Raw genomic sequence first — 22,204 nt, forward strand, 5'->3', positions numbered from 1 at the left:
GAAGAAATAAATAATCTTTCAACGCGCCCAAGTACACCATCATCTGGGCAAACCTTACTCTCATCATCTACAATGACTAATTCGTCACCTGATTCTGTAAGAGGGTTCTTGGAAGAAGCAATTACAGAATCAGAGAATCATACAAGTAGGATGAAAGCCGTCCTAGATGTCATTAACATATTTCACCTAAGCAATGATGGAAAACAGTAGCATTTTTGCGGAAGGATTGTTAATTGGTTCTTATTTTATTTGCAATGGAACCTGAAACTTTGTAGCATTCATATCAAAATTCTATGTTATGAAATTGAAACCTTTATTTATTTTATTTAAAAAAAAAAAAACCATGAAACCATGTATTTTGATATAAATTTCATTTCAATATAGTCATTAATTGCGTTTGTGTACATATTGAAATAATGAAAAAATGTGTCAGGGAATAGTTCTTACCAAACGCCATTTCAATCCAGGAACTATCCCCAAAATGGTTTCGGAACAAGTTTACCAAACGTTCAAACAAAGTCAAAAAATCATCTTTTAATGAGGTAACACAAATAGATGATTCTGCCAAAGAACAACATTCTCAGAACAGAATCATTACCAAACAGGCTCTTAGAGTATCATCTTCAATCCAAACAGATTTGTATCCTAAATTAACTGTTGATTTGAGAGCATGAAAAATAGCTTAGGCTTCAACAACACAAGCATGAGTGATTCCAATTCCATGAGAGAAACAAATGATAAAAGAAACTATTAAAGTCTCCGAAAACTCCTCCAATCCCTGCAAGACAAGGAATACCATGAGTGTAAATTAAGACATTTCTCATTCGCATTCTTAGTTGTTTCAAATTTGTGTGTCTATCACTCCATCTCTTAAATTACGTAATGGATTTTTATTAGGTTTATAAACTTTCCCTTTCCATTATATATCATAACTATTTAATTCTAATTTGAAAAAAAAAAAGTATTAAATAAATAGTGAAAATTGAAAATATAATATTCAAGAATGAGAAGATTTTTTGATACTTTAATCACTCTTCCTTAAAATTTAGTTTTTCTTCAAAGCAGAGAATCATTACAAGTAGAATGACTATTAAATACTAATAAGTTACAGTTATATTTCAAATTAAACTCAAAGGATTCAAGTACTCCTAATGTAGTTAATTAAAATCGATCAAACTTCAACACTACTAATACTATTGAAAATCTCCTCAATACAAGGTGGATCTTGGTGCAATGCGATAAGGTTGTTTCATATATAGTGATCAAGTGGTCATGTGTTCAAATCAAGAAACAGTCTGTCCATGAAGAGAAGATAAAATTTCCTCTCCAGACCCCGCAATTACGGGAGCTTAAGCCTCATGCATTAGATACACCAATTCAAAATTTCCCCAGGGTACCACATTTGAGGTGTGGTCCATGGATGATGTGAGATGGTTGGGATTGGAGGGTTCAGTGGGCTAGAGAGGATCCAAATTCAAACTACCATTACATTGGCATCCACCCTCTCTCTCTCTCTCTCTCTCTCTCTCTCTCTCTCTCTCTCTCTCTCTCTCTCTCTCTGTCTGTCTGTGTGTGTGTGTGCGAGCGCGCGCGCAAGTGAAGGCCATGTTTTCAGGGCAGAATCCACAATGGCACAATAAGATCGATCTCTGGATTTAATTTCTTCTTCTTTTTCATCTCATCTTTGATGAGATCGATTATATATGTTTATTCAAGTAAGGGAGATGATTATATTCTTATAAAATTAATTAATGATGTGGGTCCCATTGTAGAACCCATCCCTAATGACTTAGTGTTAAAGAAAGTGCTGGGATACAAGGCACATTAATTAAGGAGACCTAATACAAGTCAAGAACCTCAACTAAAATGTTATATTTAATGGAGATGTTAATCATAAATTCATATGCTTTGAAAGGAATCATGCAAACATGTCCACCAGAGTTGGGGAACCCTACATGTCATTTGAATTGTATTTTGGAGACCGTATCTTCTTTTGCCTTTTTTTTAGGCCCCGTTTGTTAGTCAGGGCATATGGAGGTTCGAAAGTTGAGAGAATGGTTTTTTTTTTTAATAGAAAATGAGATTGGATGCTAGTGTCCTACACCTTGAAGAGGTGAATGAGTAGGATAGTAAAATTTCACATCATATTACTTGTTTGGTTGGCCTTTTTCATAGGTATGACATAATTATTTGTAGGGTTTGAGTTTTTTGTCAGAATCGTAATGTACGTTATAGTATTTTTTCGGTCTATTTCTCTTCTCCTATAAGAGGGTTAGATATGTCATTTCATAAGAGGAGAGAGATAGACATTGTTTTAGCCCAAAAAAAAAAAAAGAGATAGACATAAACATAGAAAGGCACTAGCGTATGTGATACCTTCGGACAAAGAACATTATCCCTTATTTTAAGAGAAAAATACCCCTACTTTTTCATTAAATTTTTTTGATAAATTTAAAATTTCTAAGTGTAACCTTATTTTTTCTGTTTGAAATTATAGTATGATGCCGTACATCAAAGGAGAGAGAGAGAGAGAGAGAGAGAGAGAGAGAGAGAGAGGGCAAAGGATAAAGAGAGTTGAGAGAAAGTGAGGGAGGGCAGAATAGCAGACTAGAGAGAGGAAGGGGCTACAGCAGAGGGAGAGGAGCAAAGTTAGACTAATGGTTAGCCATTATGGTTAAGGTTACTAAGAGGGATGACCTATTAGTTGAACCATGTGAAAGGTGATGTGGCAGTTTCAACTATTTAACATCTAAGGAATGATCTAAACTAGCATCATGGCAAATTTCAAACTCAATTTTAATCATATACTTTCTCATGTATCATATGTATGTTCTCAACAATCCAAGTCTAATATGCACCCTCATTGAAGTTTTCTTATTTTTCTATTCTGTATTTTGCCACTTAACAAACTCCGTTTTAGCTAAAACTTGACAAGTGAATAAGAAATTGGTGGATAAACACAACCACAAATTTTTAGCCCATTCAAGCCCACCATGTAATAGATATTTGTGATGGTCCATGTACATCTTTTAGACTCAAAGATCAGTAATCCCAGGTCCTTTTTATTTTAAATTAATAATAAAAATAAGGGAATGGGTTCTCTCAGCAGCATGAAAGTACACCAATAAGGGGCAGCGAAATGATTTTGCAGATAAGGAGTAGTCAAGTAGAGAGATAATTTCATGTGAAGAAGAATGAGAAAGAGAGAAGCCCCTTACAACTTCTCACTAATTAGGCCATTAATGAGCCTACTTTCATCTTTATTTTTTAAAGAAAAAACTCTACGCAATTATAGGAAGTTGTTGAAGCTGTATAGGGCCACTGGTTAATGAAGCAAAATTTGAGACATCACCACAAATTACCCAAAGATTTAGGTACTCCCTTGCCATGCAAAGACATTTCTCATTCTCATTCTCATTCTCATCATTCTTAGTTGTTTCAAATTTGTGTGTCTATCACTCCATCTCTTAAATTACGTAATGGGTTTTTATTAAGTTTATTAACTTTTTCTGTCTATTATATATCATATCACTTCTTGCCTACTTTAAAATAAATAAATAAATGAGTAATGAAAACTGAAAAGATCATATTCCATATTCAAGAATGAGAAGATTTTTAATGCTTTAATCATACTCTTCCTTAATATTTAGTTTTTCATCAAAGGAGAGAATCATTGCAAGATAGAGTGAGTATTAAATACCAATAAGCTACAATTATAATGATGTCAAGTTGTCATTAATCAATTTGAAATTAAATTCAATGCATAAAAGTACCCCTAATGTAGTTAATTAAAATCGATCGAACTTCAACACTATTAATACTATTGAAATCTTCTCAATAGAGGGTAGAACTTAGTGCAACGATAAGGTTGTTCTATTGCGATCAAGTGACCACATATTGAAATCAAGAAACAATCCCTTTTCGTAAAGTTGAAGTAAGACTACGTACACTATGACCCTCCTCAGACCCCGCACTTACAAGAGCCTCATGCATTGGGTACATCAAAATCTCGTTAATGACAACTTATGTTTTCTCTAAATTGCCCTCTTAATCAATTCAAAATTTCATTTGGGGTATGGTCTTGGACCACACTCCATGGATGGTGTGAGATGATTGGGATTGGAAGGTTCAGCGGGCTAGAGAGATCCAAAGTCAAACTAAGCTGCTACCATTACATTGGCATCCACCACCTCTCTCTCTCTCTCTCTCTCTCTCTCGTTCTCTCTGCAAGTCAAGGCCATGTTTTCAAGCAGTCAAACACTTCCGAGCAGAATCCACAATAGCACAATAAGATCATCTGGATCATCTCATCTTTATTAATGAGAGGTATATATAAGATCGATCTCTGGATCTTTAATTTCTTCTTCTTTTCCATCTCATCTTTAATGAAATCATAGCTCATATATGTTTTTGTTGATCTTCTTTCTTCTTATTCTAGATTTAGATGGAAGAAAGGCGAGACAAGAGGCAACGGCAATACCTGCAAATAGAAAAAAGCAGCGATGAGACTCATCCCTTCAACCCTTACTCTGCTTATTCCGACCGCTTCAACATTGATGGCCGCTTGAAGCGATCAGGTAAGAAAATAATTTATTTATTTATATTTTTAATTAATAAAAATTCATTCCCAGAATTGCAGAGAGCCACGCCAGAGATCTCGATGCCAGATTCTTCTTTTTGCGTGGCATATGAGAGCACAAGTGAGAACATCTTCAGCGCACGCAGGGGAAGGGGCAGCTCGGTCATTTTGTGCTTCTTGTGTGGATTTTTGTTACATCAGACTAGCAGGTTCTTTTTTCCTTGCTTTATATAAAATGGGAGAAAGAACCTTGTGAGTCTGGTGTAGGCAACACCCAAAAATAGGTGGGTGTGATAAGACCACGTTGCCCTCTACCCATGTGTTGTATATGCTCTCATGTGCCCTTTCATTGATCCTAAATATATGTTACCTACACCAGACTGGTAGAGTCTTTCCTCCATCTTAAATTTTCATTATCCAATAGAATCCTTATGAGATAGAAAAGGAAAAAGAGGTAAATTTGTCCGCGAATGAAGGAAAATCATTCTTGTGGTATTTTAGTAATGCCTGAAGTCAATTTTTTGCAAGTCAGTCAATACAAACATAAGGTGAATAATTTTATATATCAAAACCTGTTTCTGAATAATTTGAGAATTTTTACTATATTTTGTCCGCCCTAAAGTTAGTGGGTAATTTATTTATTATTATTATTTTTTCTTAATTCTACCCATCTGTATTTCCCTCACATCCATATACATTCCCCATTTTCAGAAGATTGGATCTGCTCTACCTATCATTTTAACTTTTAAATATATCACTCTTCACTTATATAATGATAGAAAGTGAGACTGGTGTTGGATGTTCACCCATACAATCAGGTGACCGTACAAGCAACGGATCCATTCTTTATTTTCAGGAGATAGTGGCATCTTTTTAGAACCCCTGAAAATAGGGACTATGTTTGGGGATGGGAACACTAAACGGGGAAAATGGATCCATTGCTCATACAATCATGTGTAGATCCAACACTTGTCCATTTTAGTTCCTTATATATCCTCTCTTCACTCTTATAACGGCAAAGAGTGAGATATGTTTTGGATCCTAACGTGTAGGATTAGGTGATCTTACGTGTAGTGGATCCAATCTCCTAAACAGATAGGTTTTTTGGGTGGGAACAGTAGCATTCTTTTTCCTCTTTGCTTACTTTTTACTTTTTATTTTTTATTTTATTTATTTATTTTTTTTTTTTGTGTGAAGTACAGAATTCCATTTTCCAAGGTGAATTGGGTTTCATCATTCATGAATTCTTAGTGAGAGAGGGAGACGATGGGCAGGCCCGGCCCAGCCCAGCCTGTCACTATCACTGGGCTACTTAATAGAATATGTTACCCTAGAACAGGACTTCACTTCTGTTAAGGGCAGAATCCCAACTAGTAATGTAAGGGACCTTTGATTTTCTTGTCTGTGGTGATGGTGGTGGTAGTGCAGGCATTGTTTGGACTGCGACTTCGCACATAATCACAGCTGTGATAGGGTCAGGGGTTCTATCATTGGCATGGGCGGTGGCGCAGCTTGGATGGGTGGCTGGCCCCATTGCGATGGTGTTTTTCGCCTTAATCACCTTCTACACTTCCGACCTACTCTCTCAATGCTGCTGGTCCGGTGACCCAACCGCTAGAACCAGAAACCACACCTACATGGATGCTGTCAAATCTAACTTAGGTACAAATTTAACATTTATATCAAACCATCTTTCTCTTAATTAATATTGCGACCTTACATATATTGTTACGATCCCATATCAATCATATGGGGCGCTGATCTCACATTGATTTCGAAAGAGATTTGATGTGGGCCTGTGGGGATTGAAATCGTTGTGAGTTTTCTATGAGGTTGAGTTCTTCCAAGTTCGTATCATGTATTACTGTGTATGTAGGGGGACGAAAAGAGATGCTTTGTGGAACAATCCAATATTTGAGTTTGTTTGGTGTTGCAATAGGCTACACAATTGCAGCTTCAACAAGTATGATGTGAGTTTAAACTCATCTATTATCCACCTTTTACATGAGAAAACAAGTCAATATATAGCTTGATATATATGATCTCATTGTTTTGTAACTAGGGTTTCACTAAAATCTTTCCTCATGTTCTTCACTCACAGGGCAATCAAAAAAACTAGTTGTATTCACAAGAGTAGAGGCAAAGATCCATGTAAAATGTCAAGCAATCTGTATATGATCGGATTTGGAATCATTGAAGTGATCCTTTCTCAGATCCCAGATTTTAATCAACTATGGTGGCTATCCATAGTTGCAGCAATCATGTCTTTCACCTACTCTGTAATTGGCCTTGGTCTTGGCATTACTAAGACAGTAGGTACAGCCAAAGGCAATTGAGAAGATGTGGTAATACTTATCTGTATCTTATATGGTTATTTGAACTTCATGAACTTAACACAAATGAAGTTCTGCAGAGAATGGTAGCTTTAAAGGAAGCTTGATGGGAGTTAGCATAGGGGAAGCAAGCATAGAAGGTGTAACCCTAATGCAGAAAATTTGGAGAATTATGGAAGCTCTTGGAGCTATTGCCTTTGCTTATTCTTACTCTGTCATTCTCCTTGAGATTCAGGTACTTCTGTTATGATGAAATCTTCTCTGAATTGAAAAGTGTATACATAGTAACCCTAAAAATTATGTTTTTATAGGATACATTAAAATGTCCTCCAGAAGAGTATAAAACCATGAGAAAAGCTACCTCAATCAGTATCACTGTAACTACAGTGTTCTACATGCTATGTGGATGCATGGGCTATGCTGCATTTGGAGACAAGGCACCAGGAAATCTTCTTACAGGCTTTGGATACTTCAGTGCCTACTGGGTGCTTGACATTGCTAATGTTGCAATTGTGGTGCATTTGATTGGAGCATATCAGGTAATTAAGTTATATGTATTCACTGCATCTATTCCCCCAGCTTTGGGCTATGGCCGATGCACGATACACTCAATGGCATCCAACCCAAAAGCCCAACCAATGTGATACTAAAACCCCTCCCATTACTGGCCATGGAATGCATTCACATAAAGGAGACTCTAGGTGCAGCTAATAGTATATATGTTATAGCAAACATCAATAAATACAAAAATAAACAAACACAGATCCACACTACGCATAGAGATTTAATGAGATTCACACACCGATGTGGTGTACTATGTCATTGGGCAAAGAAAAAGATGTTTTACTATGTAGTAGAGAGATTACACCCAAACAATGGTGAAAAAACTCGCTCTAAAACCCTAGCTCGAAAAACCCCTTAAATACAACTGCTTGCTCAACAAGATAATAGTACATTATATATTCCTCCAAGTTGTGAGTGGATCTATCGGGTCACGGTTGATCGGGTCGAACCATACCAAATCCTTTGCTTCCATCAAAACAAATATATATCTCTCATTTGGGTTGCCACCAAAATATGTCGAAGCGGGTCATTGTTCAAAACGGGTCAAGAATTCGAGACAAACTTAACAATATATATTACTCTTAGTTGATTAGATAACACAGTTCTTTCCTACTGACGACAATGCCGAAGGTGGAGATTGAGCCTGTTTTCTGATTATTTTTGCTCTGTGGTGCTTCTTTGTATTCCTGCATTCTTTCTATTAATATATTCTTTGCTGACCTGAATAAAAAAAAAACTAACAAAGTTATTTGCAGGTATATTGCCAACCACTATTTGCATTTGTGGAGAATTGGAGTAAAAACAAATGGCGGAATAGCGATTTCATTGGAAAGGAATGTGAGTTACCCATTCCTATCTATGGTTGCTATGAACTCAACCTTTTCCGTCTAATATGGAGGACAGTCTTTGTTGTGGCAACTACAGCCATAGCCAGTCTTCTACCATTCTTCAAAGATGTTGTGGGAATACTTGGAGCACTTGGGTTCTGGCCACTGACTGTTTACTTCCCAGTTGAGATGTTCATTGTAGAAAAGAAGATAGAAAGATGGACAAGTGAATGGCTTGGGCTTCAGATACTGAGTCTTGCTTGCCTCTTGATCACTATAGTTGCTGCATTTGGGTCTATCGCTGGAGTTCTTATCGACCTCAAAACTTAGTTTAATTTCTGCATTTCTAAGCAACGGTAAATTAAGCAGGAAGTATGTGGTTTTGAGTTCGACTCCTATTACCTTCTAGAGGTCACTCACACGGGGTGTTTAGTGCTCTTAAATGTCCCCCAAATAGATACCTTAATTGAGCAATTGCCTTTATGGATCTCTAGGCCTCATCCTCATATCCTCCTCCCGTGTCATTGATGTTTCCCAATTACCATTTTCCGGCGATCATCTCGGTGATGATGTTTAAGCTCAGGTGGTTGAACCACTGCTCCATCTTCACCTTCAGTACTGGATTATGGGTACCTCTATTCTTGGTTCAAAGTGAGTACAATTCTTTGATGGATATGTTTATAACATTGGCTCTCTTACTTGCTTCAACTTGTCAAGGTGGGCTCTGGAGAGGAGCTTAAGAGTGGATATTTTGGGCTTCTCTTCGTCCCTTTGTTTTGTGACTGTTAAGTTTTCTCTCCATAAAGAATAGAGAAAGAAGATTAAGGCAAAAAAATGTTCCAATTGCTTATATTAGAATAAGAAACTCCATGGTCTTGACTCTTGACAAAGGATTGCAGATTCAAGAACACCCTGGGTATTTTCAACTTTTTTTTTTCTCTCGTAATGGTACGATATTGATATTTAAGATTAAATCATTCGATACATCAAACCATATCGAATCACAAAAACCGTACCAAATATCGAATACTAAACATCGTATCAAAATATCAAATATATATATATATATATATACAAATGGAAAAAATATTGTACCGAAACCATATAGAATATTAAACCATATCGATAAAAATCATATTGAGTTGGTAGAATATTGGTATTGAAATGTAGGATTTTTTCTCAATATAGTACAATATTGGTATTGACACTTGGTCTGTTGTACCATGCCAAAGCCATACCAAATACTAGTACCGTATCAAATTGACACTGTTAGGGTGAATATGTTCATTCAACCATGGTTCTAAAACTTGGTGTCGGATAGTGTATCAGGCAAGTTGCAGTAGAATCAATTGAGCCCATGGTTTCAAGTATCGATATTGTATCAGTATTGGTTGAGACCGATATAGATACTTGACTGATCAGAATAAGTTGCCCGTATTATCAGGGGTAAAACAGTAAAAAAAATGTACTTTTTTTTTAAAAGCAAGGGAAAAAATAACCAATACATATCCATTATGGATACCAATACGAATACCGATAAATAAATCCTTGCTACAGTCTCTCCACCCCCCCCCCCCCAAAAAAAAAAAAAACCCAAAACCTAGCAAGTAGGAAGCCTTTAAATACAATCCTCTATATCATCCAACAACAATAGACCCAATTTTAAGTTAATTTCATGATCTGAAATTTAAAAAAATAATAATGGATAGGGAAGAGAATCAAGGGTACTTAAGAGTTCATAAATTTATCGTAAATCTGATTTGCTCCATTTTGTCTAAAAATAAGAGTTTGAAGTCACACGAGAGTTTTCATCTCGAACTGATCCAATTCTATGTAAGCGGTATCACAGTGACCTTAGCGACTAGTTGGGTAAAAAATCCGGTACCCTGTGTATCAAAAAGAAGAAAAAAAAGAGTTTGAAGTCTCTAGGCTCAATGGGACCTTACCTATATAAAGTTAATTAATCAAATGCACTGATACCGTCCAATGTGGTCCATTCCTCAGGTTGGGCTGCAAAATAGAAGCTAAACAACCTAGAAGCCTGAGCTTCTGTGGGATTCTATATCTCAGTTTGAGTCATACAGAATGAAAAGTGTTCAGTCATACTACTCTTTCGAAAGAGACTTTCCATAAGGTAGTGACAAGGAATGGAAAAAACATTACAAGAAAAGAAGAAAATAGTGGAGAAAAATCAGGGAATATAAATCTACACTTAACTAAGGCATTAAATCTATGAAATCTTTGGAGATTGAAGATGCTTTTGCTGATCCATCCTTTTCAAGGCCATGTTCATTTTTGTTAGGGTTTAGGTTGGGCTTTTAGTGATCACTTCTTAGGGGATTAAGTTTTCCGTCATCTTCTTCATTCAAGGTGATTTGATGTTATGATTAGACTTAAGGGTATACCTAAATTTAATTGATCTAACGAAATCAATCAAAAAATCCGAATCAAATCAAAACGGATTTCTTATTGGGCTGGCTTTAGTTTGAGATATCATAGAACTGACTGAAATCTGGACCAACTAAAATATCATACCAGACAAGAAAAATTGGACCAAAGCAAAATGAAACTGATAAAAATCAATACCAACCCAAAAACCATTAAAAATGATTTTTTTTCCATAATTATGTGTATATATATGTTAAATCGAATTCAAATCATACCAAACCCAATATCAAATTGAAACAAAACATTCCCTTTTTTTTTGGTCTGGTTTTGGATTCATTTGTTCTCACTTTGAAACTGATTCAGCCTGATTAAAATTGCATCAAATCGTCTAATTGACACCCCCAATTGGACTCTTGGAATAATGAATATCATCATTAATTCTTATCCTTTATTTACAAAGATCTGAAATATCTTTATTTTGTCTAATTTGAGTTTGAGGATAAGATTCTTTCTCTCTTTACTATGGTTGAAGAAAACTAAATCCCTTATTAAAAGCTCCAAATTCAATTTGATATTTGGGCATAGTACTAAAAGCCCATGAACTAATTGTAGGTACTCCATTCTTCTCCTGAAATCAAGGTGGATATGGGATCACTGCAATCTTGTCATGTCAACACCAGCTGAGGCTCAAGAGAGTAAATTCATTCATGATGAGGTTTTGACCTTTTGCCATTTGATGCCATTCAGAGCCTCCTCTGTGCCATTCAGAAGGAGTAATTAACAAATGAAGAATGAAATAAACTATGTGTCCTTTGCTCAACTATATCAATGGCCCATCTGTCTTTTTTGTTTCTCCAACTCATAACCATTAAAGATTTCAGGTTCTTACCCACATAATCAATAGTTTGCAATTGGGCATATCACCATTACAGTCATTAACAACTGTAGTGGGGAAGTTTTGGAGCCATGGAGGCTTGGATCAAATTGCAAACTATAGAGGGAGATTATAACTCTTGGATTGGAATCTTGGGTGTGTTCCTTATTAAAGTTACCCCAAAAAGCACTCCATCTAAAGAGTCCTTTCAGGAATTTTACCGAACATTTGAAGTGCATAATTACAAAGGATGATATGGACCCCTCGCCTGCCTTGCCTGCCTTAAAAGCTCCTTCTCGTGTTTCCACCCAGAACAGAAGAGGGCCACCCCCTTCAGTTTATTAGTAGATTCTAGTTCTCCTCTCCTTCTGCAACTCTCTCCCTCTCTCTAGCTCTCTCACGTTCTCACACACGCCTCTATTCCTTTCCAATCAGTAAACAAAAGAGTCATCAATCACTACTGCAATCAAATCATCCCAAACCATCAAATGCGTCGTCTAGCACCACTCTCTGAAGAACCCATCAATGAAGACGACGCGAAGAACAGCTCAAAGAAAGGTCAGGCATGGAGAAATTGGCTCAAGAACCCGTTCCCACTCTTCTTCAACAAGAAGTCCGATCTCAAAATCCTTTTGAGTGTTCTGGGTTGCCCTCTCTCCCCTGTTTCTGTTCCCCCAACACAATCCATCAACGACGTAAGTTACTTTCTCAACAAATTGATTCTTCTTCTTCTCTTTACTTCTCTGTTTCTAAACTGTAAGCCAATTTGGGTACCCAGGTGGAATCGTCGGCACAATATATAATCCAGCACTTCACTGCGGCAACTGGGTGCAGGAAAATAGAGGGGACAGTGAAGAGCATCTATGTAGTAGGGAAAGTGAGGATGTCGATGGCAGAGGAGCTAGCATCTCCCTCGCATGTCGCTGCAACTCCAGCCACTGGAGTTTCACAGAGGGGATGTTTTGTTGTCTGGCAGATGTTCCCTGATAAGTGGTTGGTAGAATTGGTCGTTGGTGGCCACAAGGTCGTCGCCGGTAGTGACGGCAATGTGGCCTGGAGACACACTCCTTGGCTCGGCGCTCACACCGCCAAGGGCGGCGTTCGCCCTCTCCGCCGCGTACTTCAGGCAAGTATTGCTCTTTGATCCCCCAAACCACCACCCCCACCCCACCAAAACTAAAAAATCTCTTTGCTTTCTGTTCAAGTTTCCACCTTTAGGACAACCCTTTACATGTAATTATGTATTTGATTTTGATTTGATCTCCACAGTAACCTTGATTTGATTTCACAGTAACCTTGCATTTCTCTAATCAAAGTCAGTCACATATGGTAGGACACTGATTGCATGTGATTCCTGCTCATGCATAGTGGGCACTTGAGTAGAGCATTCAAGGACAATAAAGACTAAATGGATGGCTAGGATCCCCTGAAGTATCTTCAAAGGGACCCACAAAATCTTTGGTTTTGGGTCCCTGAATGAATTGAACATGGTTAGCAAATAGCAATATAGATACTACAATACTGGTCCACAGTATAGTATAGATGATGAACTGTGGCACATGGTATAAATATCGGCATATCGGTTTCGCTGGAGACCGATATCGATATGGATCAGGTGACTATACAGACACTGATACCTATAACCCTGTTGAGACAATTCTAGGGTTTTTGGGACCAATTCTATCCTGATTAAATCATTGGAGTAAGGGGGTGGGGTTTGTTCAAAGAACTAAGTTCGAAATCATAATGTGATCCAAAAGAGGTCTGAATTACAACTACAATTGCTGTTTGGTGTAGGGGCTTGATCCTTTAACAATGGCAGCTTTGTTCTCTTCTGCCCAGTACATAGGGGAGAAGCCAATGGCTGGAGAAGATTGTTTCATGTTGAAATTGGCAGCAGATGATGTTGCCTTGACTGAGAGAAGTGATAGCACAGCAGAGATCATTAAACATGTTATCTTTGGTTACTTTAGCCAAAGAAGTGGTTTGCTAGTGTATCTAGAGGACTCTTTCTTGACAAGGATTCAGTCACCAGGTTCACAACCTACTTATTGGGAGACCACAATGGGATCAAGAATGGAAGATTATAGAGCTGTGGATGGTGTGATGATAGCTCACTCAGGTCACTCTACTGTAAGCTTAGTAAGGTTTGGAAACAATGTGAAGTTGGGTCCTATAATTACAAGGCTGGAAGAGACATGGACGATCGACGATGTCGTCTTCAATGTACATGGTCTCTCCATGGATTGCTTCATCCCGCCAGAAGAAGTCCGGCAAGGCTATCCAAATGAGAAGCTTGATTGGAAATCGCCGTTACATCGGTGCTGACAAGCATCACCTGCTCAACAAGTTCCTGTAACTGCAATGTGATATTAAGAGTTTCAGAAAACAAAGAAACCAATTGGAAGAGGATAACCCTTCCAATTAAATCTCTGTAATTATTCATGGTCACTCTTCCAATTAAATCTCTGTAAATATGCAATAAGTGACCATGAAATCTCTGTTTTCATCTTCCTTTCTGTGAATCTCTCTACTGTTCTATGTATATGTCTTTTTGACTCTCAAGTCTCAATTGATGTTATAGTATGCTATAATATCCTTGACTTGTATCCATTTTTAGAGCCAATTAAATGTATATGTTTTGTCTTTTAGCCCATTAAACTTAAAATTTCATTTCAAAGACTGCAGCTTTTATACTAAGCCCTGCCTAGACAACTTTAAATTGTTTCTTTATTAGGGAACAATCTTTAGTCTATTAACATATAGCACATGAACTGCTTAACATTGCATCTATCAGCCTTTCTTTTTTCCTTTTTTTTTTTAATCAGATTGGTCATGGCTGATTGATTTTTTTAACAGGGAAAAAGAAAAACTATCAGCCATGACCCATATGATAAAAGTTAAAAAAGACATTTTTTTTATGTTAAAGATCTGCAAAAATGTCAAAAGAGTCATTAGTGGACAAGGATCTCTGATTAGGGTCCAATTCCACAAATGGGTCTATCAAGTAAGTAATGCAGGTGGTCAGGCATAATAATACTACATAATTGTACCATGTTAGCTAGTATCATTCTATCAAGTTTAGGGTCTAGCTCATGCTGAAGGAGAGGCACATGGGAAGGTTCTTAGATCCACACTGCTCTCTCTCTCTCTCTCTCTCTCTCTCTCTCTCTCTCTCTCTCTCTCTCAATAGTGTGTGAAATCAAAGCAACTTTTTCTTTCATGTTCATGCGGAGTGTGCAGAGAAGGCATAATTTTTGTCAAAAGAGGACCCTGTGAGGCTGTAACCCTCTCTCCCCCCCCCCCCTTCCCTTTTTCTTCTTTAGATGATCAGAGAGGCAGTTCTTTTCTTAATCTTTATTAGAAAGGGAAAAGTAAGGATGACATAAAGTCCACTCAGGATGAATTAAAGTAAGTATTGGAGACTTTAGTTGGTGAGAATAAACTAACTCCTTGTCATGAAAAAATGACCTGCAGGATCAGGTTTGTTGAGAGGGTAAGCTTTCACTCTCATAATTAGTGTTCATAGCCGACCTTGGTTGAACCATCGACCAATAAATCCATGACACCTAATTGGGTCTAAGTTGATGTTGGATCTGTCCCTACCAGAAACCCATGTAAGACAATTGAAGTATTCAACCAACTTTTGAATTTTTGTAGACAATCAAGAAAACTTAAATTCTCAAACTAGTCAAAATGGACTTGGATGACCTGGTTTGATTAAACCCTTCAACCATAGCACCTGACATGGGTTGGTGTCTAGTCTGGGGATGATCATCACTTAAAACCATCTCTACTTAGGGTTGGGACTGTGGGCTACAACTTTTAAGGGGGAGGGTTCCCCACGCCGCCAACATGAAAGAACTACATCAATTATGGTGTGGGACATGATTTCGTGAGCAAAAGGACTCACATAGTCAACGAGGATAGAGTGTGTCAGTGTGTAAAAACATCCTCTGCAGTGAGTGCAGTGATGTAGTGAACATCGGATGGTCGAGAGAACCTTAGAGCCCATGCCCGAATGCTCTCAGACATTTGATGTTCACTACATCACTGTATTCACTATAGAGAATAATCATTCATGTCAATGTCGGTCTCACATGATTAGAATATGAGAGTGTGAATAAAGATCCACATTACCAGTGTGGGGATTTGTTTTTGTACTCAAATCTTCTTAAACTGCCTACTTGATGGATCTAACAGTTGTCCAAGAAGAACTTCACAAAAAGGTCATAGATTTGGCAGTGGATTTGAAAACCCTAGGGAGTAGGGACTGGCGAGGAGGTTTCAATGTTTCTGAAGGAGACTCAAATCATCTGTAGTGAGCGATGAGCGGTGAGTGTCAGTGAGAATTCAACAGTTGGGAGGTCCCCAGCATGCACCCCAGCTGTTGAATGCTCACTGTCGCTCACTATCTCCCCCATAGAGGATTTTTGTGCTTCTAAAGGAGACACCTATTGGAGGAGGTATAAACTCAAATACTTGAGAGAGGAAGAAAGGATTGGAGAGTGGAAGTCAAAAATTTAAGTTGCAGGAATTGGGTGAACCGGGAATCCAGATCAATCCTAATTGGATCACCCATTCCACTTGTACATGCAAGGAATTGATAGAACCCACAGCTAAGGTACCTGTGCAAGAGGGGACCTATTACCCACCCTGATGTGTGAAACAGCCAAGGACATGGAGGTAAGTAGTGCATAGTGGAGGATGTCTTATTTAGTGTTTGTATTTTTTTTGTTCTATATTTGGGGAGCTTGAGTCTTGTGCCTTACACATGATTTGTTTTTCTTTTAGTCCTATACCATTGGGGTATATAAAAGGAATATACCAACAAATTGTTAGATCACCATCAATGAAGGTTGGGTGAACCTTTTATTTTTCTTCAAATCCTATCAAAGGCCCATAGGCTACTAGAGGAGAAGTGAAGGGAGAATAACATGATGTACACATCGGATGGAGAAGAATTAAACAAATGATCTCTCTTTGGACTCAGGCCAATACACTACTATACTAGCAGACACCACCACGTTAAGAGGTGCTTCCCAGAGTGAACCTCATGTCTATTAAACCAAGCCTCATGCATCATGTAGTTGGGTATAGAACCAGTATGCCTTAGGTATGACAACACAACAAGAGTAATATCAAAGGTTATAGTTGAATAGCAGCTCTGCTATCCTTTTCAACTTATGCTTGCTAGATCAGCCATTAAATTGGTTAGTATCCTTAAATTCCTCTCAAACCATTGATGATTTGACCTTGTGGTTATACTTGTGTGTCATTCTCTCACCCCTTATCATTCACCGTCAAAAACACCCCTCCTTTGATCTTGTCAAATTGGACCGATGATAGTAGTCCTATCTCTAGGTGTCGCTAAACATAATGAAATATAACATAAAGCTTCACTATTTATAGATTGATACGGCTGATACATATGAATACTGGTAATTATCGACAGCAATATTATATATGCTTATTTATATAATGCCATGTGGTAAATATTGAATCGTTATACTTCACTAGGTATAGTGACATTTAGAATTTCCCTATAACAAAACCCTAATGCTCTGTTTGTTTTGATCAACTTTTTTCAAATTGAACTATGGACTGAACCATTCAAAGTGGAAAAAAGAACATTTGGAGAAGACGACGAGATGCCTCCAGTGGTCAGTTATGGCCGTTGGGCTTTGACATTGAAGACGAAGAAGAACCTGAAATGCCAACACCTCATGCTTCGTCTCCTCTCCCACTTCGCCGCCGATAACAACAACAGCCCCGGCCAGCATTTGCCAACTGGCCCACCTCCCATCCAAGTTTCTTTCACTGCGTCGGCGGGGAGGGGAGTGTTCGCAACTCGGAGGATTGGAGCGGGTGATCTCATCCACACAGCAAAACCCTTAGTGTCTCATCCTTCCCTCTCTCTTCTCCACAAGGTCTGCTATTTTTGCCTCAGGAATCTCCCAATCGCTCATTCTTCGGATGCTCTAACTGTTCCTTTCTGTAGCGATCAATGCAGAGAACACTCAAAGGTGATCCTTTGGTCTACTATTGCATATGGGCTATCACAGTTTGTCTGTACACAAGAAGTGAAAAATATGTTTCCTCTGATAGTTCCATTGAGAATTTAAGGAAGATTTCTCCTACTTGTATGAAAAGAACATGAGGAGAAGGCAAATTCTCACATTTTTTTTTTTTTTTTGTTGGATACCCTGTTTTCCATTTGGATGAGTATGCATATTTTTCTCAGTTTTTACACTCCAATTGACTGTTGACCATACCAATTTGTTGCATATATGAGAATTAATGGGTTCAGAACCCGCTTCTCCATGGCTATTTCATATTATTTCCGGCTTAGCAAAGAAAAGCAAGTTGAGAGGAGTGACTAGAAACTAGAAGAGTTAGAAGCTGAGAAAAATAGAACTGGAAAGCCAATTTGGTAGTTTCTATAATGATTTATTTCATATTATAGCAGGCTTGTTTTCCTATCATAGAGAAAACCAATTTGCCAATTTGATTTTGTATTGGATGTTTGTTTTGTAATACATTTGTGCTTGAAACCTATGTTAGAAAAGGATGAATTTGCGGAGATAAATCTCAAAATAGATAAAATGTAATAGATTGACATTTCCCACTGCTCACATCTTAATCGATGATTAAATTGTAGTGGTCACTGAATCAGTGAGCTCAATTAGTATGCTTCTGACACTAGGATTGCATTGTCATTATTGTTTCACAATGAGTATCTGACTGCCTATCTTGTGGAGTTCGTTTAATTATAGAATGGGAAATATATGCCTTGGTAATTCTTGAATCTTATGTATCTATTTGTCAAGAATGGTAGTTATTTAATTTTATGCATAACTTGTGTTCCTGTAGGCTTTTCTGGATATTGAAAAAAGAGCCGATTGGTCACCATATAATGACCACTGCAGGTATGGACAAACTTTTGATTGTTTTTTTTCTTGTAACATGAATCTAGCTTCATTTGTTCTCTTTAGACGTGATTGATTTCCCAAGTACTTGATTTTCAAATGAACCTAGAATCATTTGTTCTTTTTGGACATGATTGATTTCCTTAGTTCTTGCTTTTCTTCCACATTCCTCTTCTGGATGAATGTTTCTGCATTGGATTTTCCTTCTTTAGATATTTGAAATTACATCTAATTAATGGATAGCGTGTTTCAAAGGCATATCTAGGGCACTATCATTTTTTTCTTAATTTAAAATAAATGTGGTTCACTAGATTGTCTGATACAAATCGTTCTTGATTTGGTAATCATTATTTTTTTCATGGTCATAGTAAAAAACCAGCATTTGAATTTAAGCAAAACAGTTAATTATTGGGTGATATAAGAACCTATAAAGAATCATATCATCTGTTTTCCACCAGCAATATTTGTTATGGTGTTTGATAAAAATCATCAAATGTTTTCTGCCAATTAATGTTCATTTCTTCTTTGGTTTGAAGAACCCAAGGTTTGAAGTATCCACTATTGGTAAAGCGGTTGGCTTGCATGGTTATTTCTGGTACGACATCATCAGACACTCTTGATGTACTTCAACCTGCGTATCTATCCCCTGAAATGCTTTCAGAGGTGAGAACTCCACAAAGTAAGAAATCTATATTTTGGAAGTGCTCTTATAAATATGTAAATGATATTTCTTTAACTTTAGCGTAAAGAAATAGAAACTTGAGTATTTATTGTCATTGCATCTGAAAATCAACAGCAAACTTGGTACTAGTCAGGTTATATTTTAACTGAACCTTGGTGTACAAGCAATGAAATTGTCGTCATAGTCAACATTTTCTTAATTGTTATTTCTTCCTCCTGGTATGGTTTGATTATTCTCTCTATGCAATAAGAGAGTGCAAATCCCTTTTTCTGAATGTTACATAGAGGATCAGACAAAAGGAAACCAGGGGGGGTGCATCAATCTTCTAAATGCTACTTTTTGTATACCTACAAATAGATTGGAACAGAAGCACTTGGTTTGTGCTGACCACACATAGTTGGATTTGTTGATATATATCTAGAGGAGATGATTACAATAACTTGGTTAGATTGTCCTGTTTATGGTTTATTTCTTGCTAAAAGCATCTTATATATGTCATAGTTTGCTTCAGATGGGAGAGGAATTTCGCTTGCTGAGGCATGCTTTGGTGAATGGGGGCATTAAGGATGAAATGATGGCATGTATCCTCATTGTAGTGAAGATTAATCCTCGTGAATCACATTTCTTTCCTTTACTAGTTTTTCCTCTGCTTAACATCCTTTAAGAGTGATGTTATCTTGACATAACTAGTTCTAACCAAGGAATGGTACACTGGTGTGTTGGCACGGATTCGTATCAATGCTTTTCGCATTGAATTGGTTGGAGGATCATATGAGGATTTACTTTTATTAGCATCAGCTTCCGTTGAAGCTGAAGCTGCTGTTGGGAACGCTGTTTATATGCTTCCATCTTTCTACAATCATGACTGTGGTAAGCAATTTTTTTCTACCTCCTCAATGAAGTCTGTGGTATAACATTCATCAGTGTTGCTCACGCCAAAAATTAAAATTAAATCTATAAAAATGTCATCAGTTTAAATACAAGGCGTGCTGTTGTTTATGATGTCTACCTGTTTGTTATGCATGGAATTGAGGAGATCTTCTTGTTAAGGATACAATAATGTCAACTAAAACTTGTTAAGAGGTTTTGATGCAGTTTAGCTTTAACTATTATGTTTGTCAAAAAATTTCAATGATTTATTGTATCCGCTAATTTTTTTGTTCAGTTCCACAGAAGTTATGTTATAATAAACCTGCAGCCTGTCACCAAACACTAACAATGTAAACAGAATAAATAAATGAGCTGGAAATTATGGGTGATATTAGAACCTATAAAGGAGCTGCGAACATCAATGATGAAATTTTAAAAGGCCTATATCCTAAGAAGATGCAACTACCTGCACTCAATAATTTGGTAATAAGCAGTCTCCATCGAAATAATACTCATGGAATCTCAGGAAACACAAATTCTTCCTAGTGCATAATTGAAAACCTTCAGTCTAGGTCTTGGATTTTAAAGTTTTGCAAATAGTCAACCAGTCTCGATTCAAATTTGAATGAATTCAAATACAGACTGATTGACTGAATATATGAATGAATGGATATCAAGTGGTGCTTAAATAAACAGTTTCAGTCTCAATTCTTGAGACCAATTCATATCGGTCAACCGGTCTCTGTCTGGGCCTACCAGGCTGGGGTCATAAGCCTGGTCTAATATAAATATGAATTGACATGAAGAAGGTTGCCTCACACTCAAAATACCCATAGGAGAGGAGGATATGACATTCTCTGCATTCTTTCTTGACTTTTCCACCCGTGTTGTTTGCTGAAGAAGGCTAACCCACTCTGAAGGTGCTAATGACTTGCAGCTTTTCCTCAAGTTTTTCATAATATGGTAAAGAACACATTTAGTGTACACAGGACAGAATCTTGGGCATGAACACAAGTGTGCTGGCATAGATTCATACAGATTATTTGCACTACTATGTAGCCATTGGTTTATTGCACAGAATTGATTTCTCACCTCTTCCCCCTTCCCTCTCAATAAAATGAGATCGACATTTCGAAGGCTGTTATTTACTGCAAAGCATATGCTATAAACAGTACATCTGGCCAAATTCAGGTGTCCCTCCATACATAGTTATGGTCTCTTCTTTTCTTTGGTTGAGGATGCATGGACCTGGGTCTAGGAGGCTGTACCATACCTCTAAGTAGCTGCTGAATTTCCTTGGAAGCCTCTCTCTCTCTCTCTCTCTCTCCCTCCAAGGAACTTTTTTCTGAAAGTTGACATTCTAGATTTTGTACAGGAGTGCTCTTCAATCTCAATGACGATGACATGGCTGATTGGACTTTAATTTTTTTTAAATTTCAGATCCCAATGTGCACATTATTTGGACAGAGAATGTGGATGCAAGATTGAAAGCCTTGCGTGATATTGAAGCAGGCACAACTACTGTGGACTCATTCTAGCAATAAAATGTGTTACTAACATCATACAATCAAACTGCTAACCATAACTAATGTGTTAATGACTGTTTTTGTGGTGTTGCATTTGGATGCTTATTTGATCAGGTGAGGAGCTTCGTATCTGCTACATCGATGTGAGCATGAATCATGATGCTCGACAAAAACTGCTGTTTGAAGGGTTTGGTTTCTGCTGTAATTGTCTTCGGTGTATGTCTGGTGATTAAGAATTTTACGTGGAAACATGGGCTACGTCAGCTTCAAATCAATGCAGGACAAACTGGTGGAGGCATGATTTAACTTCTAAATATGGATATTTCCCAATTAATTTTGCAAAGAGCACCCCCCTTGGGTGGGTGGGTGGGGTAGTATGTGTGATGGTTAAGCTGGGAAGCAAGCAGGCCCACAAGTTTAAGGAAGGTTTTAACATATAATTAACTGTTTGGAGTTTGAGCTACAGGCTTGGCAGTTGATTAGTGAAAAGTAAATATAGCCATGTATAACATTTGATGGATTAGACCTGCTCTGCAGACTGTTTTCTAGTTAAAGAAACTATAATTACTTTTGAAGTCTCTCAAAGGTAAGATGGTGGTTCCACAATCAACATAAAGTTGTTAGGGATGCAT

At 37.4% G+C, this 22,204-nt stretch overlaps 3 protein-coding genes across 4 annotated transcripts; all 3 read left to right on the top strand.

Annotated features, from left to right (window-relative positions):
- Positions 1-4,121: 4,121 nt before the first annotated feature.
- Positions 4,122-9,129, top strand: LOC122062069 (amino acid permease 3-like). Its single transcript, XM_042625712.1, has 8 exons — positions 4,122-4,326; positions 4,439-4,577; positions 6,008-6,241; positions 6,456-6,549; positions 6,681-6,895; positions 6,993-7,147; positions 7,224-7,451; positions 8,232-9,129. Exons 2-8 carry the CDS (start codon positions 4,445-4,447, stop codon positions 8,631-8,633), a joined length of 1,461 nt encoding a protein of 486 aa, XP_042481646.1. The 5' UTR covers positions 4,122-4,326; positions 4,439-4,444; the 3' UTR covers positions 8,634-9,129.
- Positions 9,130-11,364: 2,235 nt separating this feature from the next.
- Positions 11,365-14,216, top strand: LOC122061194. Its single transcript, XM_042624408.1, has 3 exons — positions 11,365-12,260; positions 12,344-12,691; positions 13,363-14,216. The coding sequence occupies exons 1-3, from the start codon at positions 12,054-12,056 to the stop codon at positions 13,891-13,893; spliced, it is 1,086 nt and encodes a 361-aa protein (XP_042480342.1). The 5' UTR covers positions 11,365-12,053; the 3' UTR covers positions 13,894-14,216.
- A 2,925-nt stretch (positions 14,217-17,141) lies between these two features.
- LOC122061315 (histone-lysine N-methyltransferase ATXR4) lies at positions 17,142-22,147 on the top strand. 2 transcript variants are annotated; one of them, XM_042624545.1, is made up of 7 exons: positions 17,142-17,591; positions 18,439-18,494; positions 19,031-19,157; positions 19,688-19,757; positions 19,867-20,046; positions 21,487-21,558; positions 21,687-22,147. In XM_042624545.1, the coding sequence occupies exons 1-7, from the start codon at positions 17,217-17,219 to the stop codon at positions 21,803-21,805; spliced, it is 999 nt and encodes a 332-aa protein (XP_042480479.1). In that variant the 5' UTR covers positions 17,142-17,216; the 3' UTR covers positions 21,806-22,147. The 2 variants fall into 2 exon arrangements, with proteins under 2 accessions (XP_042480479.1, XP_042480480.1); XM_042624546.1 differs by lacking the exon at positions 21,487-21,558.
- Positions 22,148-22,204: the final 57 nt, after the last annotated feature.

The sequence above is a fragment of the Macadamia integrifolia genome, chromosome 14 (genome assembly GCF_013358625.1).
Source record: "Macadamia integrifolia cultivar HAES 741 chromosome 14, SCU_Mint_v3, whole genome shotgun sequence".
Lineage (NCBI taxonomy): Eukaryota > Viridiplantae > Streptophyta > Magnoliopsida > Proteales > Proteaceae > Macadamia > Macadamia integrifolia.

Coding starts and splice junctions, on each gene's coding strand:
- LOC122062069 (XM_042625712.1), top strand. CDS start 4,445: ATGGAAGAAAGGCGAGACAAGAGGCAACGGCAATACCTGCAAATAGAA. Junction 7,148..7,223: donor TCATTCTCCTTGAGATTCAG/GTACTTCTGTTA, acceptor ATGTTTTTATAG/GATACATTAAAATGTCCTCC. Junction 7,452..8,231: donor ATTTGATTGGAGCATATCAG/GTAATTAAGTTA, acceptor AGTTATTTGCAG/GTATATTGCCAACCACTATT.
- LOC122061194 (XM_042624408.1), top strand. CDS start 12,054: ATGCGTCGTCTAGCACCACTCTCTGAAGAACCCATCAATGAAGACGAC. Junction 12,261..12,343: donor CAACACAATCCATCAACGAC/GTAAGTTACTTT, acceptor TTGGGTACCCAG/GTGGAATCGTCGGCACAATA. Junction 12,692..13,362: donor CTCTCCGCCGCGTACTTCAG/GCAAGTATTGCT, acceptor TGTTTGGTGTAG/GGGCTTGATCCTTTAACAAT.
- LOC122061315 (XM_042624545.1), top strand. CDS start 17,217: ATGCCTCCAGTGGTCAGTTATGGCCGTTGGGCTTTGACATTGAAGACG. Junction 17,592..18,438: donor AATGCAGAGAACACTCAAAG/GTGATCCTTTGG, acceptor GTGTTCCTGTAG/GCTTTTCTGGATATTGAAAA. Junction 21,559..21,686: donor CTTGCGTGATATTGAAGCAG/GCACAACTACTG, acceptor TTATTTGATCAG/GTGAGGAGCTTCGTATCTGC.